Genomic DNA, 17,568 nt, shown 5'->3' with positions numbered 1-17,568 from the left:
GGTACTGTGAGGGATACATATCACAGGTGAGCACCCACTGCACAATCTGCTTTGGATTAAATCCCATCTCCATCTTCATCAGCTCACAGTCACTGTGACACTATTCCTGCATGGAAGAAACAGGCTGGGATGGCCCTTTCTGCTTTTGGTCCTTTTATTGGCAAATGAAATATTCTATTTGAAAACATTGAAAGCCTGGAGTTTCTTTGTATTTTCACCTGAAAATGCTGCCAGCCGAGGTTCCCAAGTGTCTGGTACGTGTTTGTGTGCACAGAGCAAAGGTGTCAGCCTGTGTCCGTGGCCCGGGTGTCTGTCAATGTCCATTGAAGCAGACGGCTGGAAGGGGGCTCTGCCCGCCCTGCGCTGCTCCGGGGCTGGGGCTGGGCTGGCAGAGGCTGCAGAGCGCTCTGAGAGGCACAGCCTCAGCCCCGGCCGGCATCTTGTGCACGGTGGCACAGCCTCAGCCCCGGCCGGCATCTTGTGCACGGTGGCACAGCCTCAGCCCCGGCCGCCATCTTGTGCACGGTGGCACAGCCTCAGCCCCGGCCGCCATCTTGTGCACGGTGGCACAGCCTCAGCCCCGGCCGCCATCTTGTGCACGGTGGCAGCTCTGAGGGCTGTGCGAGGGACGCTCTTCCCCAGCGCTGTTTCGCGTCCTTTCCTTTCCCAGGATGGCATTTGGAAATGTTTCTTTGGCCTTGTCAGTACACAACTCACTGTCTTACTCACTTTATGCTTAGAAGGTTCTAAGAAGAAAATGAAAAGCATTGTGTGATTATGATGCACAAATAGTAGTCAAGAAAACAGTACTGCATAGTGTAGGGCCTACAGAGCAGGGATTTGTTTATTCAATACCAGGAGTGAGGGGGAAAGCTCCACCACAAACTCCCTTGTCCATTCTTTGCACAGGACAAGCTTTTAAACTTCTTTAAGTTAATGGGCACATTTTACTTTCCTAAGCTTCATATTTTCTAATTCCATGATTATGGAAGCCCTTGTAGCAGGGCTCTGCATGAGGTAGTTGTCAGCCTTCTGCTGGTCATTTTGGATGAAGGCTCAGAAGCTAACTGAATTCAAAAGCCCTATTTGTTACACTTCAACACCTTCCTTTTCTGGGAATTCAGCACAAACATATAGTCAATAAGTTCTGCAAGTGCTCTTGCTGCATGAGGCCCACATTGTGTCTTTCAAAATTCAGCAATTCATGAAGAAAACACAAATTGCCTACTGAGACCCTTCTGCTCCCTTCCAAATCACTACTCAAGAACAAGCCTCAGGCACATGCCCATAGTCCCTCTCTGCCAGCAGCTCCGAGCTGCATTGCACAGTGCTTGCTGTGCCCCAGAGAGCACCAAGCAGGCTGGCCTGGTGCCCCTGAATATTTCTGCAAAACCCTCTGCATTTCACACCTTTGCTGTGGCTCAGTGCAGAGCTCCAGGATTGCAGGCGCTTGGTCCCAGAGCTGTGTGAGGCACTGGCTGGTGCAGATGTGCCCTGACTTGCTGTCAGTGCCTCACGCTGGCCTCGGTTCCCCTGGCAGAAATGCCGTGCCTGAAGGACACTGCCCTGTGCTGGAGCCTGCGGAGCAGCCCGGCTCCCTCCCCCTGTGCCCAGAGTGCTGCACACACTGCTGACCATTGCCAGCAGTTCCAGGGCAGGCGGCAGAAGAGCAGGAATGGTCAGGCAGGGCAGCAGCCCTGGGCTGCTCTTTGCCTTTCTCTCCTCCTGTGCAGACTCCAGACAGCCCATGGCACCAGTGTGTGCTGTGCCCAGCACGGCGCCGCTTCCCCTCAGGAGCAGCCAGCTGCCAGCTTGGCTCTGAGAGCGCAGGATTTGCCTGGTGCCAGCAAGAGGCAGCCAGGGCCAGGCTGCTGCCTCTTGCAGCTCCAAGGGCCTCCTTCCAGCCTGCCTCTGCCGAGGCTCAGGCTTCTCCGGGCTCTGCCAGGGCTCTGCTGGGGCTCCAGCCTGGCCAAGGCCGGGCCCGCTCTCACCTCACAGTCGCTGACAGCTCTGCACCACAGGAGACCTTGCACAGCACCCTCACTGCTCTTTCTGCTTTCTCTCTTCAGCCAGACTCTCCTCCAGCCAAAGAGATTGCACTTAGGGATACAAATCCAAGTGGCAGGAACCCAAATACTCTCGAGTCACATCTGCACAGCCTGCATCTGCACAGGATGTTTGCGTTGCACCGCTCCTCCTTTGGTTTTTCCTGCAAATGCCATTGCTGTTTCTGCCACAAATAGAAATGCCAGAGCTGGGCAAAACTTGTCCAGTTGGCCATATTCCAAAGGCAGTGTGGTCTGGAGAGGATGAATGAAGAGGAGCCTTCCCCACTTTGAAACCATACCAAAGAAGCCATCAATGCCACTTTCCACCTCTAAGAGAACACTGACAATTCAGGAGGAAATGTTGAGCTTTCTCACAGGGTCAGAAGGAGAGAAATGTTCCAAAGGAGTTGAGATTTTAGAAATTTTATTTATAATCCTACTCTACAATCCTACTCTACAATCCTACTCTACAATCCTACTCTAAGCTGGTCATGGAGAAGACAGTTCTAAATTAATTGGTGCATTCATGTCTCCTCCTTCCACTTCTTCACTGCAGCAATGAGTGGCGCCAAGCTGGACCCAGGCATGGCCGATGTTATAAATTGATGCTGCAGAAAGGAAAAGAAAACAACAAGAAAGCATGATTTTCCAAGCTAAGAGCTTCAAAGGCAGGGGAATACTTTTTAAATGAAATGGGGATTGAGTCAGAGTAGGTCAGGAGCATAGGGCAAGAGTGGCACAGGTTGCCCGAAGGGCTGGTAAGAGGCCCACCCCTGGAAATATCTGAGGTCTGAGTATCCTGATCTCTTGAAAGGTGTCCCTGCTCATTGCAGGACACAGACTAGATGACCTTTCCATGTCCCTGTGTGTTAGTTTGAGATGAATTGACATTTAGGGAAAGAAGTAAGAAACCCCGCACGGAAGTGATTTCTTTGAGAGAAGCTGCTGGGAGCTTCCTCTGTGCCTGAGACAGGCCAATGGCTGGCTAGTTCTGAGAACTGACAACATTTTGCACCATTTAGAAATGAGATGTGCCTCTGTGATGATGCACATTTTGAAAACCACCAGCCCGGGAACTGGCCCTCTTTGCTTCCGGAGCCCGAAGGTAACGGAGCTCTGGTGAGGCCGGCCCTGCTCGCCCACGGCCTGTGCTCCTGGGGGAGGCCGGGCCAGACCCCAGCGGCTCCCGGGCGGGGGATGGAGGCTGCGGGACCCCGGCCCCAGGCTGGGCCAGGCCACGGCTGCTGACATCTTGCCCACACTAAACCCTCTCCCCGGCGTGCAGCGACGGCTCCAGGCCGAGCCTCCCCTCCCAGCGGCTCCCGGGCAGAGAGAGGGGCCCAGCACAGCCTGAAATCCAACACCGTGACTGCCATGACCTGGGTGAGATTGAACCCTTTCACTGCACAGATGAGACCTTTCTTTTTCTTGTGGGCCTGATAATAAAATTTGTTATTCCTTTGAAGTTTGAAGCCTGTTTTGCCCTTCTCCTAATCCATAGCTCCCAGCAAGAAATGAGTAAGTGCCCTGGTGATTTTAGCCAGCGCTAAAACCCAGCACTCCCTGCCAGCCCAGCCCAGTCTAGGATTGCTCCCCATTGTCAGCTGAACAGCACCAAGGTTGGAAGTGAGGAGGATGGGGGCTCATCTGATGCCTTGGATTTCAGTGGAGGAGGAGCCCATCCCTCGGACACTGTTTCACCTGCAGCCCTTTTGGCATTTTACCTGCAGCAGCTCCTTGGCAGACCAGCGCTGCGCCTCGCCTTTCTGCAGGCAGCAGCTCAGGAAGTCACGCAGCAAAGGCGAGAATTGCTCGGGCTGCCGCAGCTGTGGGGTCCCTTCTGTGGCTATGTGGAATTTAGCCTGGAGAAAAAGGAAACACAAGGCTCCACCTGCTTCTTTCCCATCTGGAACTGCTCTCCCAGAGCCCATTGTTTCAGCTCCACTCTGCAGTGGCACTTTTTGCCCTGGCAGAGAGGCAGAGATGACTTTCCTGTAGCATTTGGATGACGACTTTCCTGTATCATGAAAAAACCCAAGCCCCAAAGCCACAGCTTTGCCAACATCCAGCAGATCTTGCCTTGGCAGCTGATTTCATTGCCTGATCTAGTTAGTGGCAACTACATCAGCAAATACATGTTTCCTTCTCGGAGGATTCCCAGCAGCTTGGCAGCCTTTTTGGAAGAGGGATTTTGCTATTCTAACTAACTCTACTATTTCCAAGGATTCTTATATGAAAAGAATCTCTGCAGTGCTTGTTGGTCCCTTAAGCACAGCTGCCATAAAACAAAACTCGTCCAGCTTTTTGTCCTGTTCTTGAAAACTATGGTAATTGGAAGAAAAGAAAGGAAATGCAGCAGGTGTTCCTCAGGGAAGGAAACAAACATTTGGAATCTCATTTCCAACACAGACACATTCAGATGCCTCCACAAATGTATTGGGTTGAAAAAGCCTGTTTGGGCACACAGGAGCCACCTGCAGCTCTGTCTCTCAGCACTCTGAAAATTTCAGGTTCCCTTACGTGGCAAAAGGAAAATATTCATGGTGAAATCAGAAGTGTCATCCCTGTGGTAACCCTGTGCTCGTTGGATTCTCAAGTCAATGCATTAACGCTGTGCCCATCCCAGAAAGTGCCAGGAAACAAAGAGGAGGTTTTGGCAGGCTCTCCCCATCACCAGGCTCCAGCTTGCTTTGGTTTGAGTTTCTTTGCTTCATTTCTGGAAAGATAACACCAGCTCTGGGACGCTTGTTTCCTATTCTTCGGGCCATCTACACAGCCACAAGAGCTGGAACGACTTCTAAGCCAAAGCAAAATGCTGCCTGAGAATGGAGATGGTTTGGGCGAGGGAAGGCTTGAGTTCCCCCACTGCTGCAACCAAAGCTACAGCAGATGCTGATGTGCTGCAGGGCCATTTGTAGAAGGGGCCTTGGTGGAAGTACTTCCAGCAGATGGCCATGGGATTTTGTCCAGTGAGCAGAGAACACGGGACAGGTGAGAAAGACAGCGGGATCAGAGAGTATTTGCTCCTTACCGATCGAGCAGTGAAACTGTCATAAGGAGTTTTTTGTTCGGCCATTTCAATTGCCACAATTCCAAAAGACCACACGTCCACTTTGGGGCCATATGGTCGACGCTTCACCACTTCAGGTGCCATCCACCAAGGAGTCCCGGTCACCGAGCACCGCTGATTGTGCTCAGGGGTGAGCTGAGCAGAAAGGCCAAAATCAGCTGAGGAGAAAGCAAAATACTGTTTTAATTTTGATACTGTCAATTAGGAAACCAAGGCAAAGAATTCCCCAGTAGAAGTTTGAGAATGTGCAGTTGAATTTCCTGGACAACAGTCCCTGCTCTGTTTCCTTGGGGCTTTAGCCAAGGCAATATGAATTGGCTACTTCAAACATCCCCCCATTTTTTACACTTCCTCCAGCAGTGCCTTTTGTTCCCCTGAAGGTTTAGATTGTAGCTCCCTCCCTCTGGAAGGAACACACACAGACACACACAGAGCAATAGCACTCTTGGCTGCTTGTGGTTCCTTGTCATAGCTGTGTGCACACTGCAACTGTGCCTTCAGCCCACAGCAGGGGGGACCCCTGCACTGCCAGCAGCAGCATTTTTGGGGAGCTGGCAGTCACTGAAAGCAGCCCCACACCCCCCATTCCTGGAAGGCTGAAGCTGAGCAAGAATACACTGACCCAGCTTGACAGAGCCATCGGTTCTGAGCAGGATGTTGTTGCTCTTCACATCTCGATGGATCACGTGGTTGGAGTGAAGAAAATCCAGTCCTTGCAGGCACTGAGAGAGAAAACAGAACCAGGGGGGCAAAAAGGAGTGATGTGAGTTCATCCCACAAGAAAGGAAACAGCTGTGGAAGGTTCCCTTTGCAGGGGAATGGGGAGGAATGGCAGAACACAGCGCCATTGAGAGCAAGAGCCTGCTGCTCCAACAGTAGCAGAGCAGCACCTTTCTCAGGAAAGGCATGTCAGCTTTTGAAAGAGCACCAGCAACTGCTGCTGTAGACTGTCCCCTGCAAACCACCCAGGGTGACTGCAGCTGCAGTGCATGTGCTCAGAAGCAAACAGCATTTGGGCTGCACTACTATCCTTTTCAGCTGAGGACTAAAAATAATTAGTCTCTTTGTTTTTCTTTCCTGTTTGTTTCAAATCCTGCCAGCACACCTTTGCTTTAGAGACAAGGAATGTAGTGCAGACAGGCAAAAGTTTAGCTGGGCAAGGTGGAGAACTGCAAATGCCAATGCAAGAGACAGAGCTAGAATACAAGAGCAGGGGATAAGAGTACAGGAAGTGAGTCCAGTGAGTGTAGGGGCACTGGCAGACAGTTCACTTGAGATGCTCTTGCTTGCCCATAGCCTAGCAGCAACACAGAAACCAAGCTTGGCCCATGAAATCCCTCCCGTTCTGAGCCCCTGTTTCCCAGACAATCCAGCTCAAGGCCTTGGAAGCACAGATGGGATCCCTGACCTCCCGACTGACAGCTGCAATCTCTTCTTCAGACATTTGAATCTCGTCGATGAGATCTCTCAGAGTGCCTCCGTCCATGTACTCCATCACCAGCCAGAGTTCCTCATGCACAAGGTAGCTGAAAAAAGGAAACAAGGCCATGCAGGTGAACATGCACGGCTAGGTTGGTTTTTTGCTTGAGTCTTGTTTCTGGGTCCCTTTGAGACAAGGGCAGAAGCAAAGGAATAGACATTGCCTCTAGGCTGTGCAGTGTTTGCAGTCTGTGCTGTCTCAAGGAGAAAGGCAGGTTAGGAAGAGCCCAGATAAAAAACCTGTCACGCATGGCATTTCTGGAAATAAGCACCTAGTCTTCCTGGCATGCACAGCAATGGAAAAGAGGGGCAACAATGCAAGGGCAATCCTCTCTTGGATGGTTCATCAGCATTTAAGAAACTTGAAAAACTCAATCCCAAAGAACTCTGGAGGCAATGAACTTAGAAGGTATTGAATTCTTAAGATAGGGCTGATGCAGGTTTTTGAACAATTTTCAGTCTGTATTTGCCAGGGTGGATTCATGCAGACAAAATGCAGTCTCTTCCCATCCATTGGAGATAAGTAGAGAAATAATAATTAACAGCTCTATTTCCTGCCACTGACCAAAGTGGGTTTTTAAGCTCTCATGCTTGTAGTATGTAAACAAACATTCAAGGGATAGGACCGTGACCACTCACCTGGCTAAGTAATTCACGACCCTGGGACTCCTATTACTCTCCATGATCCTGATTTCATTCATGGTTAGTATCTTCCTCCTCACTCCTTGCACACTTATTTTCTTTATGGCCACCTCAAAGGACATTGAAAAGGAGTAATTTGAGAAAATTGGTGGCATGAGACCACAACACACATGGAGCAAGTGATTTTGGAATGGCACAGCCAAGCTGTGCCAAAGTGCCTTGTGATTAGACCTCATCATTGGAGTAATTAGGAAGTGACATTCCAACAGCCCATTTCTCTGCTCCCTTGGGGCCAGTTACAGGACACGTGGCCACTGGCGATTTGCCTTGTCCACTTGGTAACAAAGGTGTATCAACGATCACCCACAAAGCTCTGACCACACTCTCTGCTGCTCTGCTTGGATTCAAAAGAAGGAATGGGTGCCTTGGCTCTCTGTGGATACATCCTGGGCTATGGGCAGGGCTCAGGGCTTTTAGGAACATCTTGCAGATTTCTCCCTACATGTGGCTCCCAAGTGCAGCACTGCAGGTGGCTGAGGAACTACCAGGAGCATTCAGATGTATTTGCTGGCAGCCAGAAATGAGAATTCAGGACTCTGAAGCTGTAGCCCCAAAAAGCAGTGAGATGCTCTAAGACACCACCTTTGTTTTAGCAATTGAGAGCGTGTGGGCGCGTCCTTCTCTGAAAGGAACCGCTGCCCTCCTTGTCTTCCTACGGGCAGCTGAGGAGGACAAAGCCTGTTCCAAGTGCAATTTGCAGGCTGGCTCCAGTCTGTGCTTCTTGTGCCTTTTCAGCACAGCTCTACTCAAAGCTCCAGCCACAGCTGTCAGCAGTGGGGAAAGGCCTGGAGAGCAGCAGAGGCTGCAGGGGCTGTTGACATTTACCTCTCCTCCTGTGGCAGTGTCAAGTGCTCTGGAAACCTCTCCAAAACCCCTAGAAACAAAACAGCAGCAAAGAAAGGAGAAGCCATTTAGATCTTGCACTGAAAGCCAGTCCAGACAGGAGAGCTCTGCTGTAAATGCCTAAAAGCTGCAGGTTGCAGGAGGGGTCTGCCAGAAGGCAGATGATGCATTTTCCCCTCAAGTGCATGGGCACTGGGCCTGTTCCTGAAGCGTTGGGCTTTACTGCCTCAGCTCCAAAAGGCAGCTTATTCCTTCATCTCAGGTATCAGCTTCTAAACTGTGCAATTCTAATCCTGAGCACGGAGTATTTCTTTAGCAAACTCTTGGAGAGAAATGTTCCTGAGAACTGTTATCTGACAGCTCTCATCGGGGGTAGGTTGTGCTTTCAGGCAAGCAGGATTCTTCTCCTTTCATTAGTGTGGCCAGATGATTTGGAGACATCCAAAAATGCGAAGGAAATGAACCCCGAGTTGTCCCACACTTGAGAGACAAGCAGATTTACCAGGTTCTGTTCCTTGCTGCAGGCAAGACCTTGGCAGCATGGAGATGTCTTTGACAATGCCTTCTGAGCACACTTGACAAATTCTGGCCAGTACTGAGAGATGGGGCAGACTAAGCCCGCTGTCTAAACATGTGGACAACTTGTCTGACTTCCCACTTGATGGATATTCCACCAGGGAAACACCTGGCCCATGGCTGTGTAGAAGTAACTGTGGTTGGACTCACCCGCTGCCAAGACTTTCCAGTTCAATGTATTTTGTGACGGGATTTTCCTTGTTCACCATTCTCCCTGAGGGAAACAAAATGCAAGATGCTCACTTTCAGGCAGAGATCCTAACTTGCAGGAGATGCCAAAGGCAGCCCCGCTGTCTGGGGCTCTGAACCCTCTGTGGTCAGCTGGGCAGCAAGCACAGCAGCAACAAGACAGGCAGTTGTGCAGTACAAATGGGCAGCAGAGAGACTGATTTTGTCCAGTCCTTGGAAGGAAATGAAGCGCAGAGAGCACAGCAGGGCACAGCACAAGGCTGGCAAAGGCCAAGCATGAGCACTGACAAGCAATGGCAAGAAGACACAGCCAGCCTGAGCCCCTGACAAGCTGTGGCCCCCGTTCAGGACACAACAGCATTGCCTTGGAGATCAGACACACCCAGGTGCAGATCAAGGCCCTTTTTTGTCCCAGCAGGTGAAGGTAGACACCAAATCAGCTGGGATCTTTTCTCAGCCCCACCAGGTCTTTTCTGAGAGCACAGCACTGGCAGCTGTTATGGGCAAGAAGCAGATTAAATGGGTTGTGCTGCAGAATCACAGAGGGCTTGATGTGTTTTCCCAGAGACTGATCTGAGCAGGGCTTGGGCCAATAGGTAGGATTCTAAGAGTCATGGGAATGGCTGGGAATCAGGTATGAAAAAGTGCCATGGATCTGAGGAATACACAGCACAGGGGCTGCAGGCTCGCTCCTGAGAAATGCCTGCAGTGCTGTTTTATCTGATCACACCACGTCCATGTGTCTCTTGGACACATCTTTATAAAAATAAAACTAGGATATTAATTACAGATTGTTATACAAGTATCTGTTTCTTCATTGTGGGCCCAATGAAAACATCTCTTGCTCTCTGTTTCTGCTGTCACCTGATGTTCTTGCAAAGGAGTCCTCACTGACAAAAATACAGCATTCTCATAAAAACCTTGGAGATGTAGTAGAGGCAATAAAAACAGTCATAAAAATGACACCAGTAAGACACATGGGGCAGAACAGCTCTTTCAGGATGGAGAAAAAACAAACTCTTCCAAAAAACCCCAAATCCAAAACCAAAAAAGGATAAAATCTGAAAACTAAAAATGGAACCACAACAAAAACACAAAACCCCAAAACCAATCAATTTCTCTGAAGTCTTTTGGTTCTGATGACTGGTGAGGAGTCTGGACTCTAAGGAGAATTTAGGAATCAAATATTCTGTTCAGTTTGGCCACTAGCACACAGGACTTGCACAGATCATTTGCTAGGCCACAGCCTTCTGCTGATCCAAGAACAATTCCTGCTTCTGCCTTTAGTGGCAAGGGAATCCCAGGCAAAGCCGAGCCAGTCCAAGCTGCCCTCAGAGGCAGCAGGAACACCCAGAGCGCTCTCTCGCTGCCTCAGAGCACAGCAGTTCCTGTGGGGAGTCCTAAATGTCTCTGGGACACCAAAGGGAGGAGGATCATTTGCTACAGCTCTGCTGGCACGTGCACACAATACACTGTCCCTCAGACAAGAAATACACCAGACGTACTCAGTTGCTCCAGGAAGTCTCCCTGGCTCTCCTGGAGCTGAGCAGCAGATGTGTCACTGCTGGAAATGGACAAACTGCCCGGGCTCCACTGCTCAGCTTGGGGAACAAAGGCTCCTTTAGATGCTGCTGCTGCTGCTGCTGCTGCAGCAGATTCAATGGAAGAGCCTGTGGAGAGCTGAGAGAAGAAAGGAGTTTGTGTCAGAAAGCTGGCTGGCAGAGATTACCCCGAGTTCCCTTTTCAAATGCAAGCCCTTAGGAAGTTGCTGTTAGCCACATGCAAAGCTCATCAACTGGATTTTTTGGATGCCCGCTTCTGAAACCAAATGGTCAAAACCCAAGGTTGGATTTAATCAAGTTCATGGCCAGTTTCATATTCCATTTTCCTGGATTTTCTGAAGGATGACTGCAACAACGACCATTCCACTTCCTCCCAAGGATCCCTTTCCCCCTCCAAGGGCTGCAGACACATTTGCAGCTCCTTGTTCTAATGTTGGAGCTCCTCCCCCTCAGTCCTCTTTTCCTGCACCATCTTCAGAAGGTGCTCAGCCTGCAGCACTTGTGCTTGGGACAGTACCTGTGCCTCCCGCCGACCTTGGGGCTCTTCATCACCAGGCATTTGCTGGAAGCCTTCGCAGGCTGCCAGGTGAGATATCAACACGTCCACCTCAAGTCAAACAGAACAAAGCAGTCAGAGAGCACAGCTTGTCCCTGTCTGCCAAGGCTCATTGACTGTGAGCAAAGGGAAAGAGCAGGACAGCAGCAGATTCACCAAGGGATACAGACAGCTTGCAGCTTGTATTCCAAATCTATCTGGGGGACTGTGTTCACTTGCAAAAAGCCCTGAAGAAACAAGGAGAGCAGGAGCAGGCCAGCAGGAATCCCTTGAGATGAGTGCTGGCAAAAGGGGCAAATGACTGGTGCCACTGTCCAGGGCAGCAGCTGAGATTGAGCCCAGCAGGAAATGTCCTTCCAAGCAGCTGGGATAGACACTACAGCAGGATGGCACTGAGAGGCATCAGCCCACCCCCCTGCTGCTCTGCAGAGGAAAGGCAAGAAGGGCAGAAAGCACCAGACTGCAGTGACTGCTGTGCCTATCGCTCTTTCACTCACTCGATTTTCTAGAGCCTCTTGCTTCTGAAGGAGGAGATCAAATTTCTCTTCAATGATTTTCCTTTCTTCCTCCAGCCTCTTCTCCCTTGCCCTGATCCTAGCCTCAGTTTCCTGCAGCTCTGCCAGCAGCTCCTCATCGGAGGCCTGTGAGGAACGACAGAGAGGAATTTCTGTGAGTGGAGTGTCAGCCACTCTTTCACTCACCTGATTTTGTTGATTTCCTCTCTGCCAGTGGAGATCCATCTCGTCCTGGATGTTTCTCCTGTCTTCCTCGTGCCTCCTCTTCACTGCCATGATGGCCCTCTGAGCTTCGGGCAGCTCTGCTTGGGGCTCTGCCTTGATGTTCTGTACACACAAATGGAGAGCAAGTGCCTGGGAGCTGCCATCAGGCTCAGCTTCTTCCTCAGTTTCAGCCTCAAAATCACACTCATTCAGTCACTTCTTTCTGCTTCCCTACCCACCTCTGCTTCCACTGTAACCTCCTGTCCCGCTGCTGATCTCTGCAGAGGCTCTTTGCTTTCAGGGCCTCTGGCACTCGTGGCCTGCTCAGTCCCAAGAGCTGCGTTTTATGCCCCTCTTCCTGCCCTTCACTCTGTCCCCTGCTGAGTCAGGCTTACCTGGCCATTCTCCAGTGGCTCTTCCACCTGCTGCCCCAGCTGCTCTTCCTGCTCTTGGGCTGGGAACAGCTCTCCCTCAGTCTGGCACGGCCTCCCTGAGAAAACAATCTGCTCCTGCTCTTTCTCTGGAAGGACCTGCAGAGAAAGCAAGAGAAGATGGGCTTCAACTTCTCATACAACATTTGTGGGCCAAGACTCAAAGACTGATGGGCTCCCACGTTCCCAAAGCTCTGTGCTGCTGCTCTCCTGCCTTGTTCTCTGCCCGTGGGGAAGCACAGATTCCAAAGTGACCCTGGCAGTGCAATCAGGGCCCATCTGGCACTGAATCTCCAACAGACTCTTGGGCAGCTGACAGGAAATGTGGGGCATTTCTCCAGGGCCTCCCTCCCCTTCTGCTGTGTCCTGCTTGTCTCTCCATAGTGACTGACAGCCAGCCCTGTCCCACAGCTCCATCCTGGCTCTGCAGGGGCTTCCTGGGTGAGCTCACCCCTTGGGAGAGACACTGCTGGAGTTCATGTTCTTTTCAGGCCTGCACTGCCACTCCTGCCCTTCTGACATCTACACTCTTGTTAGAAATCCTGCTCATTCAGGAGACAAGGATGTGTGCAATTTGATCCTCTGCTGCAGGTCAGAGAGCCTCTATGGCCACCTCAGGATATGGAAGAGGACCAAGGTGTTTCTCCTCCCTCTTTTGTCAGCTGAGAATTCTGAGTGGCAGTGACAGAGATCCTCAAAAGGCCCCAGCAACAAATTAATTGACACAGCCCTAGGGATGCCAATGAAGGAAGCCATGTGTCATGTAATGCATGTATGACCAAAGTCACCAAAAACCACCTAAACCATGGAATTGTCCCACCTCACTAGGACAGGCAGAAATTTATAGGTTAAACAGGGAGTGTCAGGACAGAAGAGGCAGGAGGAGGAAAACAGCTCTAAGGAGAAAAAACAACCATCTCTAAAGGGGTTCTTAGCAACACAAGACAGCACTCAAGGACTTGCAGCTTTGCCCCCACACTAGGCTCCAATGCAGTTTCCAAAGCTGCAGACTTCACCACAAAACGTATCAACAGGAACTTGCCACTTGTGGATTTTGCCTCAGAAGAAGGGTTCAGAACTACGCAGTTTGTTTCTTTGGCCACACAGGACAAGAATGGCCGGCCACAGCTTCATGGACAACACAATCATCTCCTTGCAGCTTATCAAAAGCCAAAAGACAGGTGGCCTAAAAGACTCTGCAGAAGTGAAGAATTACTCAAGGAAACTGCAGAACACTTCTCCAGGTCATCCAGAGGTTTCCAAAAAGGGAAAGCAAAGTGCCCAAGCCCTGTGAGCCCCAGAAATGCCGTGTGAGCCCTTGGCCATGGCTTGGCAGAAGCCAAGAGACAGAGCTTCCCTGAGCCAAGCAGCCAGCTGCTCACCCGCAGGCAGCAGCGCTTTGGGGCCTCAGCACGACGGCTCAAAGCCCAATTTCCAGCTGCCACGGGATGGGGGAATGGCTGGGTGCTGGCAGGACTCCAGCACTCAGCATCCTCAGCCAGCAACAGCAAGTGCTGGCTGCTCAGAAACTTGCAGCTCTGCCTTGCACTAAAGACAGCACCACCCAGCACTGGCACTTACTGTCTGGGGATGGTCAGGCTGGGCTGTGACCACAGCTGCAGGCTCGTGGTCCTTTTGCTCATTTTGCTCCTCTTTGGCCTCTTCTCCAGGAGCAGAGGGAGCCACAGGAGAGTCTGCTCTTGCTTCTGGGCTCTGTGGGCAGATGGTGGAGTTAGGGACAGGCAGCTACCTATCATTTAGAACCTTATTTCTCTTCAGCTCTATTTCTACAACCAGCTCTACCAAGCACAAATCATCAGCTTTGATAGCAATGGGATTCTAAGTCTCTCCAACTAAATTAAAATGGGTTAATTCAGCCATACTGCAAATAGTTCTGAATTAGAGAGTTCACCCTGGCTACTATCAGCAAGCAACGTTCTCTCTGCAAATCTGAGCTTTGAGTTCTTTTAAAGCTCTGCAATGGAAAATTAGGAAATAGCCAACAATGCCTTTGCTATTGCTGTTGTAAACATGGAAATGGATCTTCTTTCAGCCCACCCAGCTGGCCCTCTGCACTCTACTGCCACAGGCCAAGCTCACAGTTCCCTGCACAATTCTGAAACACCAGGAACATCAAATGTTCCTTTCTGACTCACCTCAGGATCGGCACCTCTGAACACACGGCTCAGATGACCTGCAGTGGGCAAGGAAAATGAACCAAATTCTTTGAGAAAACTGGAGAGAACCGTGGCCTATTTAGAACAGCATCTGAGAAGATCTCCCAGTCTACATTTTCCAAGGTGTCCTGCTTGACTGGTGTGGTTTAAAGCAGCAACTAAAAAATCACTAGAAAACTTACTTATTTCTTGCTGTGAGATATGGATTAGAACAAGAGCAAAAGAGGCTTAAAACTTAAATGGAATAAAGAAAGTTTATTAACAAAATCTACAAGAATAAGAAACCCGAATAAAACTTCCAGAACAACCCTTTTCTCCCCCACTACCCAACCATTCCCTTGTTTACATGACAACATAGAGACAAAAAACTTTGGAACTTTGGTGTTTACAACAGTCCCAATTCCTGCTAGAGTCTTTTCATCAGTCTTTGTAGAGAAACAGAAGTCTTCTTCTGCTATCTATGGAGTTTTTCACAAGAAAACGATTTTTCTTCATAGCTTTCCATTTCTCTGATGCCAGCTGCCCGGAAATCTGCCATCAGTTGTCTCCTCCCATTTCCCATCACTCTGAGGTGTGTTATGGGTCATGAGTCTAGGGATGTCATTTTTATGAATGAGTTATTCAAAGGCAAAAGTTCTCTTTATCTGTTTTTGTGAGCCCTCCTGGAAACAGAAGTTTTCTCTTTTTGCTTCTTAAAAGCCACAAATCTTCAACTATTACTTCTCCCCCTCTGTTCCAGCATCTCACAGTGTCACAACTACTTCATCATTTGCTCAAAATCCACACTTGGAAACACTCCATTCCTCCCAATATACTCTGTCATGAATTAAAGGAGTTTTTTGCAGAACACTACTGTCCATCTCCATAGCTTTAACAGAAAAATATTTCAGCTTATTAAAGCATCTCCTTATTTCTCTTCCCCCTCTAAATTTAATTTTTTTCTTCACTCTCTTTGATGGGTTGATGGTTGATCACTCCCTCTCTCTCTCTCTGGAAAAAAAGGATTAATCTGCAAGTCTCATCCAGGCAGTAAAAGAGTTAAAATCTTGCTAAAGCTGCAGATGTTGATGGTGTCAGGTTTCAGTTCAGTGGCAGAAACTGCAAACCAAGTCAGGCCGGCCGGCTCCGTTTCTCCCCCCACCCCGCCCTCTGCAGCCTTGTCCGGCCTGGAGGGGGGGAGGAGGCCGAGACAGAGCCCTGTGACCTCGTCAGAAGCCAGAAACCAAAGAGAGCAAGAAATTCCCGGCCTTACATCTTAAGGTGGTGTTCACAGGTTGATCTCACTTCTCAATAGTTCAAACCGCTGCCAATTCTCACACATGGCCAGGAATTAGTCAGGAGAAAAAACTCCCATCAGCCTCCAGCAGTTTCAACTTCCCGAGCTCTCAGAGCTATCTTAAAAGTAAAGTCACCCCAAGAGATTGAGCCAGCAAAGTGAGGAAATGACAGACTCTGCTGCCACAGGCTCTCCCGTGGAGGGAACAGAACCCCTGCAAATGCTGCCCGCAGCCCCCTGGCTACAGACACCCCGTGTTTTGCTGAAGGTGTTGACAGCAGCTTTACCAAACCAGTGGCATCCTCATGGTCTTTCTGTTTCAATAGCAACCCGGGCACTAAGAAAGAGCAGGGAGACCTACAAAAGCCAGCTCAGGTTCCAGCCAGGGAAAACCTCTACTTACGTGCCAGGTTGGTCAGGTAATAGCCGGAATATCCAATGCCATAAAGGGTGCAAACGGCAGCAGCGAGCTGCTCAATCATTGTAGCGCTGCTGTGCCAGTTTGCACACTGTGCTCAACTCAGGAACAAACAAGGCTCCTGTCAGTGTGCAGCTGCCCACTGACAAACGCCTCAAGCAGGAGGATGCTCCTGCACTGAGCAAGCCCAAGAGCTGCTCTGACACTGAGGCCTTGCGTGCACCAAGGCAACCTTGGGATGTCACCACGACAATGTGGCATCCATGCCCTGACATCACAAAGCCAATGCTCTGCGGTGCTCTGGGAATTGATGCAGAGCAACCCAACCTTCCCTACAGCAAACACAAAATTGCCTGGGAGCTTCTCCTCTGTCACAAAGTGTCACAAATCCTTTGGTGGGCTGTGGGAAAGGGAAAGACAGAAACTTCCACAGATACTGAAGGGTTTCATTTACAGCCTTGGAAGGAGCTTGGGTTCATGCAATGCTAAAGGTTCACAGACGTTGAGTCGAGAATTCATAAGCTTATGTTCCTATAGCTGCAAGTAAGAATATGCCATAAGTAAATAAAAAACTGTATTGAGTGAGATGGTGAAGAGTTTTCAACTGTAATTGTGTGATTTTATAGAGTAAGCTATGAATCTAAATATTATCATAAGAAGCACATGTGTGTATGTGAGCTAGCAGTCTATTGGGTGAAAAGCAGACGCAGTGCAGCAGAACTTGGCAAAGGTGAAAGGTGATTAAGTAATAATAAACTCCATGTCAGCTGTCCATTGGGCCAAAATGTGATATATTGCTGTGTAACAAAGAAACTCATGACTACCTTTGAGCTATGGCCCACTTATCCAAAATCTCATGCCTTCAGACTGAGAACTTTTCTGATGTATTCCAGCAATAAATCGACTTCACAGCACCAGTGGTCCCACCCCTCGTTATTTATGGCCTGACAATAGGCCAAACCCTGTTGTAGAGATCCAAGAGTCACTCCAAGATTGCCCAGATGAGGCCTGCAGACTTCATCCCCTCTCCAGAGAGCACAAAGTGGGAGCGATCGACACGTAAAAGACAACATCAAACATCAAGGCCAGTACGAGGAAGAGCCAAGCCTCAGATGGAAGGAGAATGAGGAGATGCTTTAATAAGCTGGAATAGTCTTTTGGTAGGACCATGGAGATGGATAATAATGTTCTGAAAAATAACTCCTTTCATTAATGAAAGAGTATTGGGAGGAATGAAGGATTCAAAGTGTAAATCTGAGCAAAGGTATCCATTGATGAAGCCAAGCAGGTGCTGGAGAAGCTGTGATCCCATGAGACGCGTGAACAGGAAGAGAGAGATGAGAGCTGATGAAGACCCTTTGTCCCCAGGGAGAGAAGAAGAAAACTTCTGTTCCCAGAGATGATCACCAAGACAGATGAAGAGAATAACTCTTGAATAACTCATCCTTAAAATAATACTCCTTGAGTTCATGGCCCATGAACACACCTCAGAGTGGTATGGAAATGGGAGGAAGGCATGATG

At 49.6% G+C, this 17,568-nt stretch overlaps 2 protein-coding genes across 2 annotated transcripts in view; one reads left to right on the top strand and one right to left on the bottom strand.

Annotated features, from left to right (window-relative positions):
* Window positions 1–2,500: 2,500 nt before the first annotated feature.
* LOC106629000 (serine/threonine-protein kinase PAK 3-like) lies at window positions 2,501–16,110 on the bottom strand. The gene is made up of 15 exons (XM_088068932.1): window positions 16,032–16,110; window positions 14,332–14,369; window positions 13,757–13,888; window positions 12,140–12,274; window positions 11,523–11,867; window positions 10,987–11,076; window positions 10,413–10,587; window positions 8,869–8,932; window positions 8,125–8,173; window positions 7,237–7,349; window positions 6,527–6,644; window positions 5,741–5,840; window positions 5,080–5,276; window positions 3,773–3,910; window positions 2,501–2,656 (listed from the first exon to the last, which is right to left on the bottom strand). Exons 1-15 carry the CDS (start codon window positions 16,108–16,110, stop codon window positions 2,573–2,575), a joined length of 1,857 nt encoding a protein of 618 aa, XP_087925058.1. The 3' UTR covers window positions 2,501–2,572.
* Window positions 16,111–17,047: 937 nt separating this feature from the next.
* Window positions 17,048–17,568, top strand: part of LOC148182331 (serine/threonine-protein kinase PAK 3-like) — a 14,613-nt gene continuing 14,092 nt past the window's right edge. Inside the window, exon 1 of the mRNA XM_088068931.1 lies at window positions 17,048–17,134. Within this exon, the coding sequence (XP_087925057.1) occupies window positions 17,048–17,134 (87 nt within the window). The remainder of the gene's footprint in view (window positions 17,135–17,568) is intronic.

The sequence above is a fragment of the Pseudopodoces humilis genome, chromosome 33 (genome assembly GCF_049639895.1).
Source record: "Pseudopodoces humilis isolate 2021_Gansu_Grassland_sample_001 chromosome 33, ASM4963989v1, whole genome shotgun sequence".
In the NCBI taxonomy this organism is placed as follows: Eukaryota; Metazoa; Chordata; class Aves; order Passeriformes; family Paridae; genus Pseudopodoces; species Pseudopodoces humilis.
This window is presented reverse-complemented; position numbering and strand designations above follow the sequence as displayed.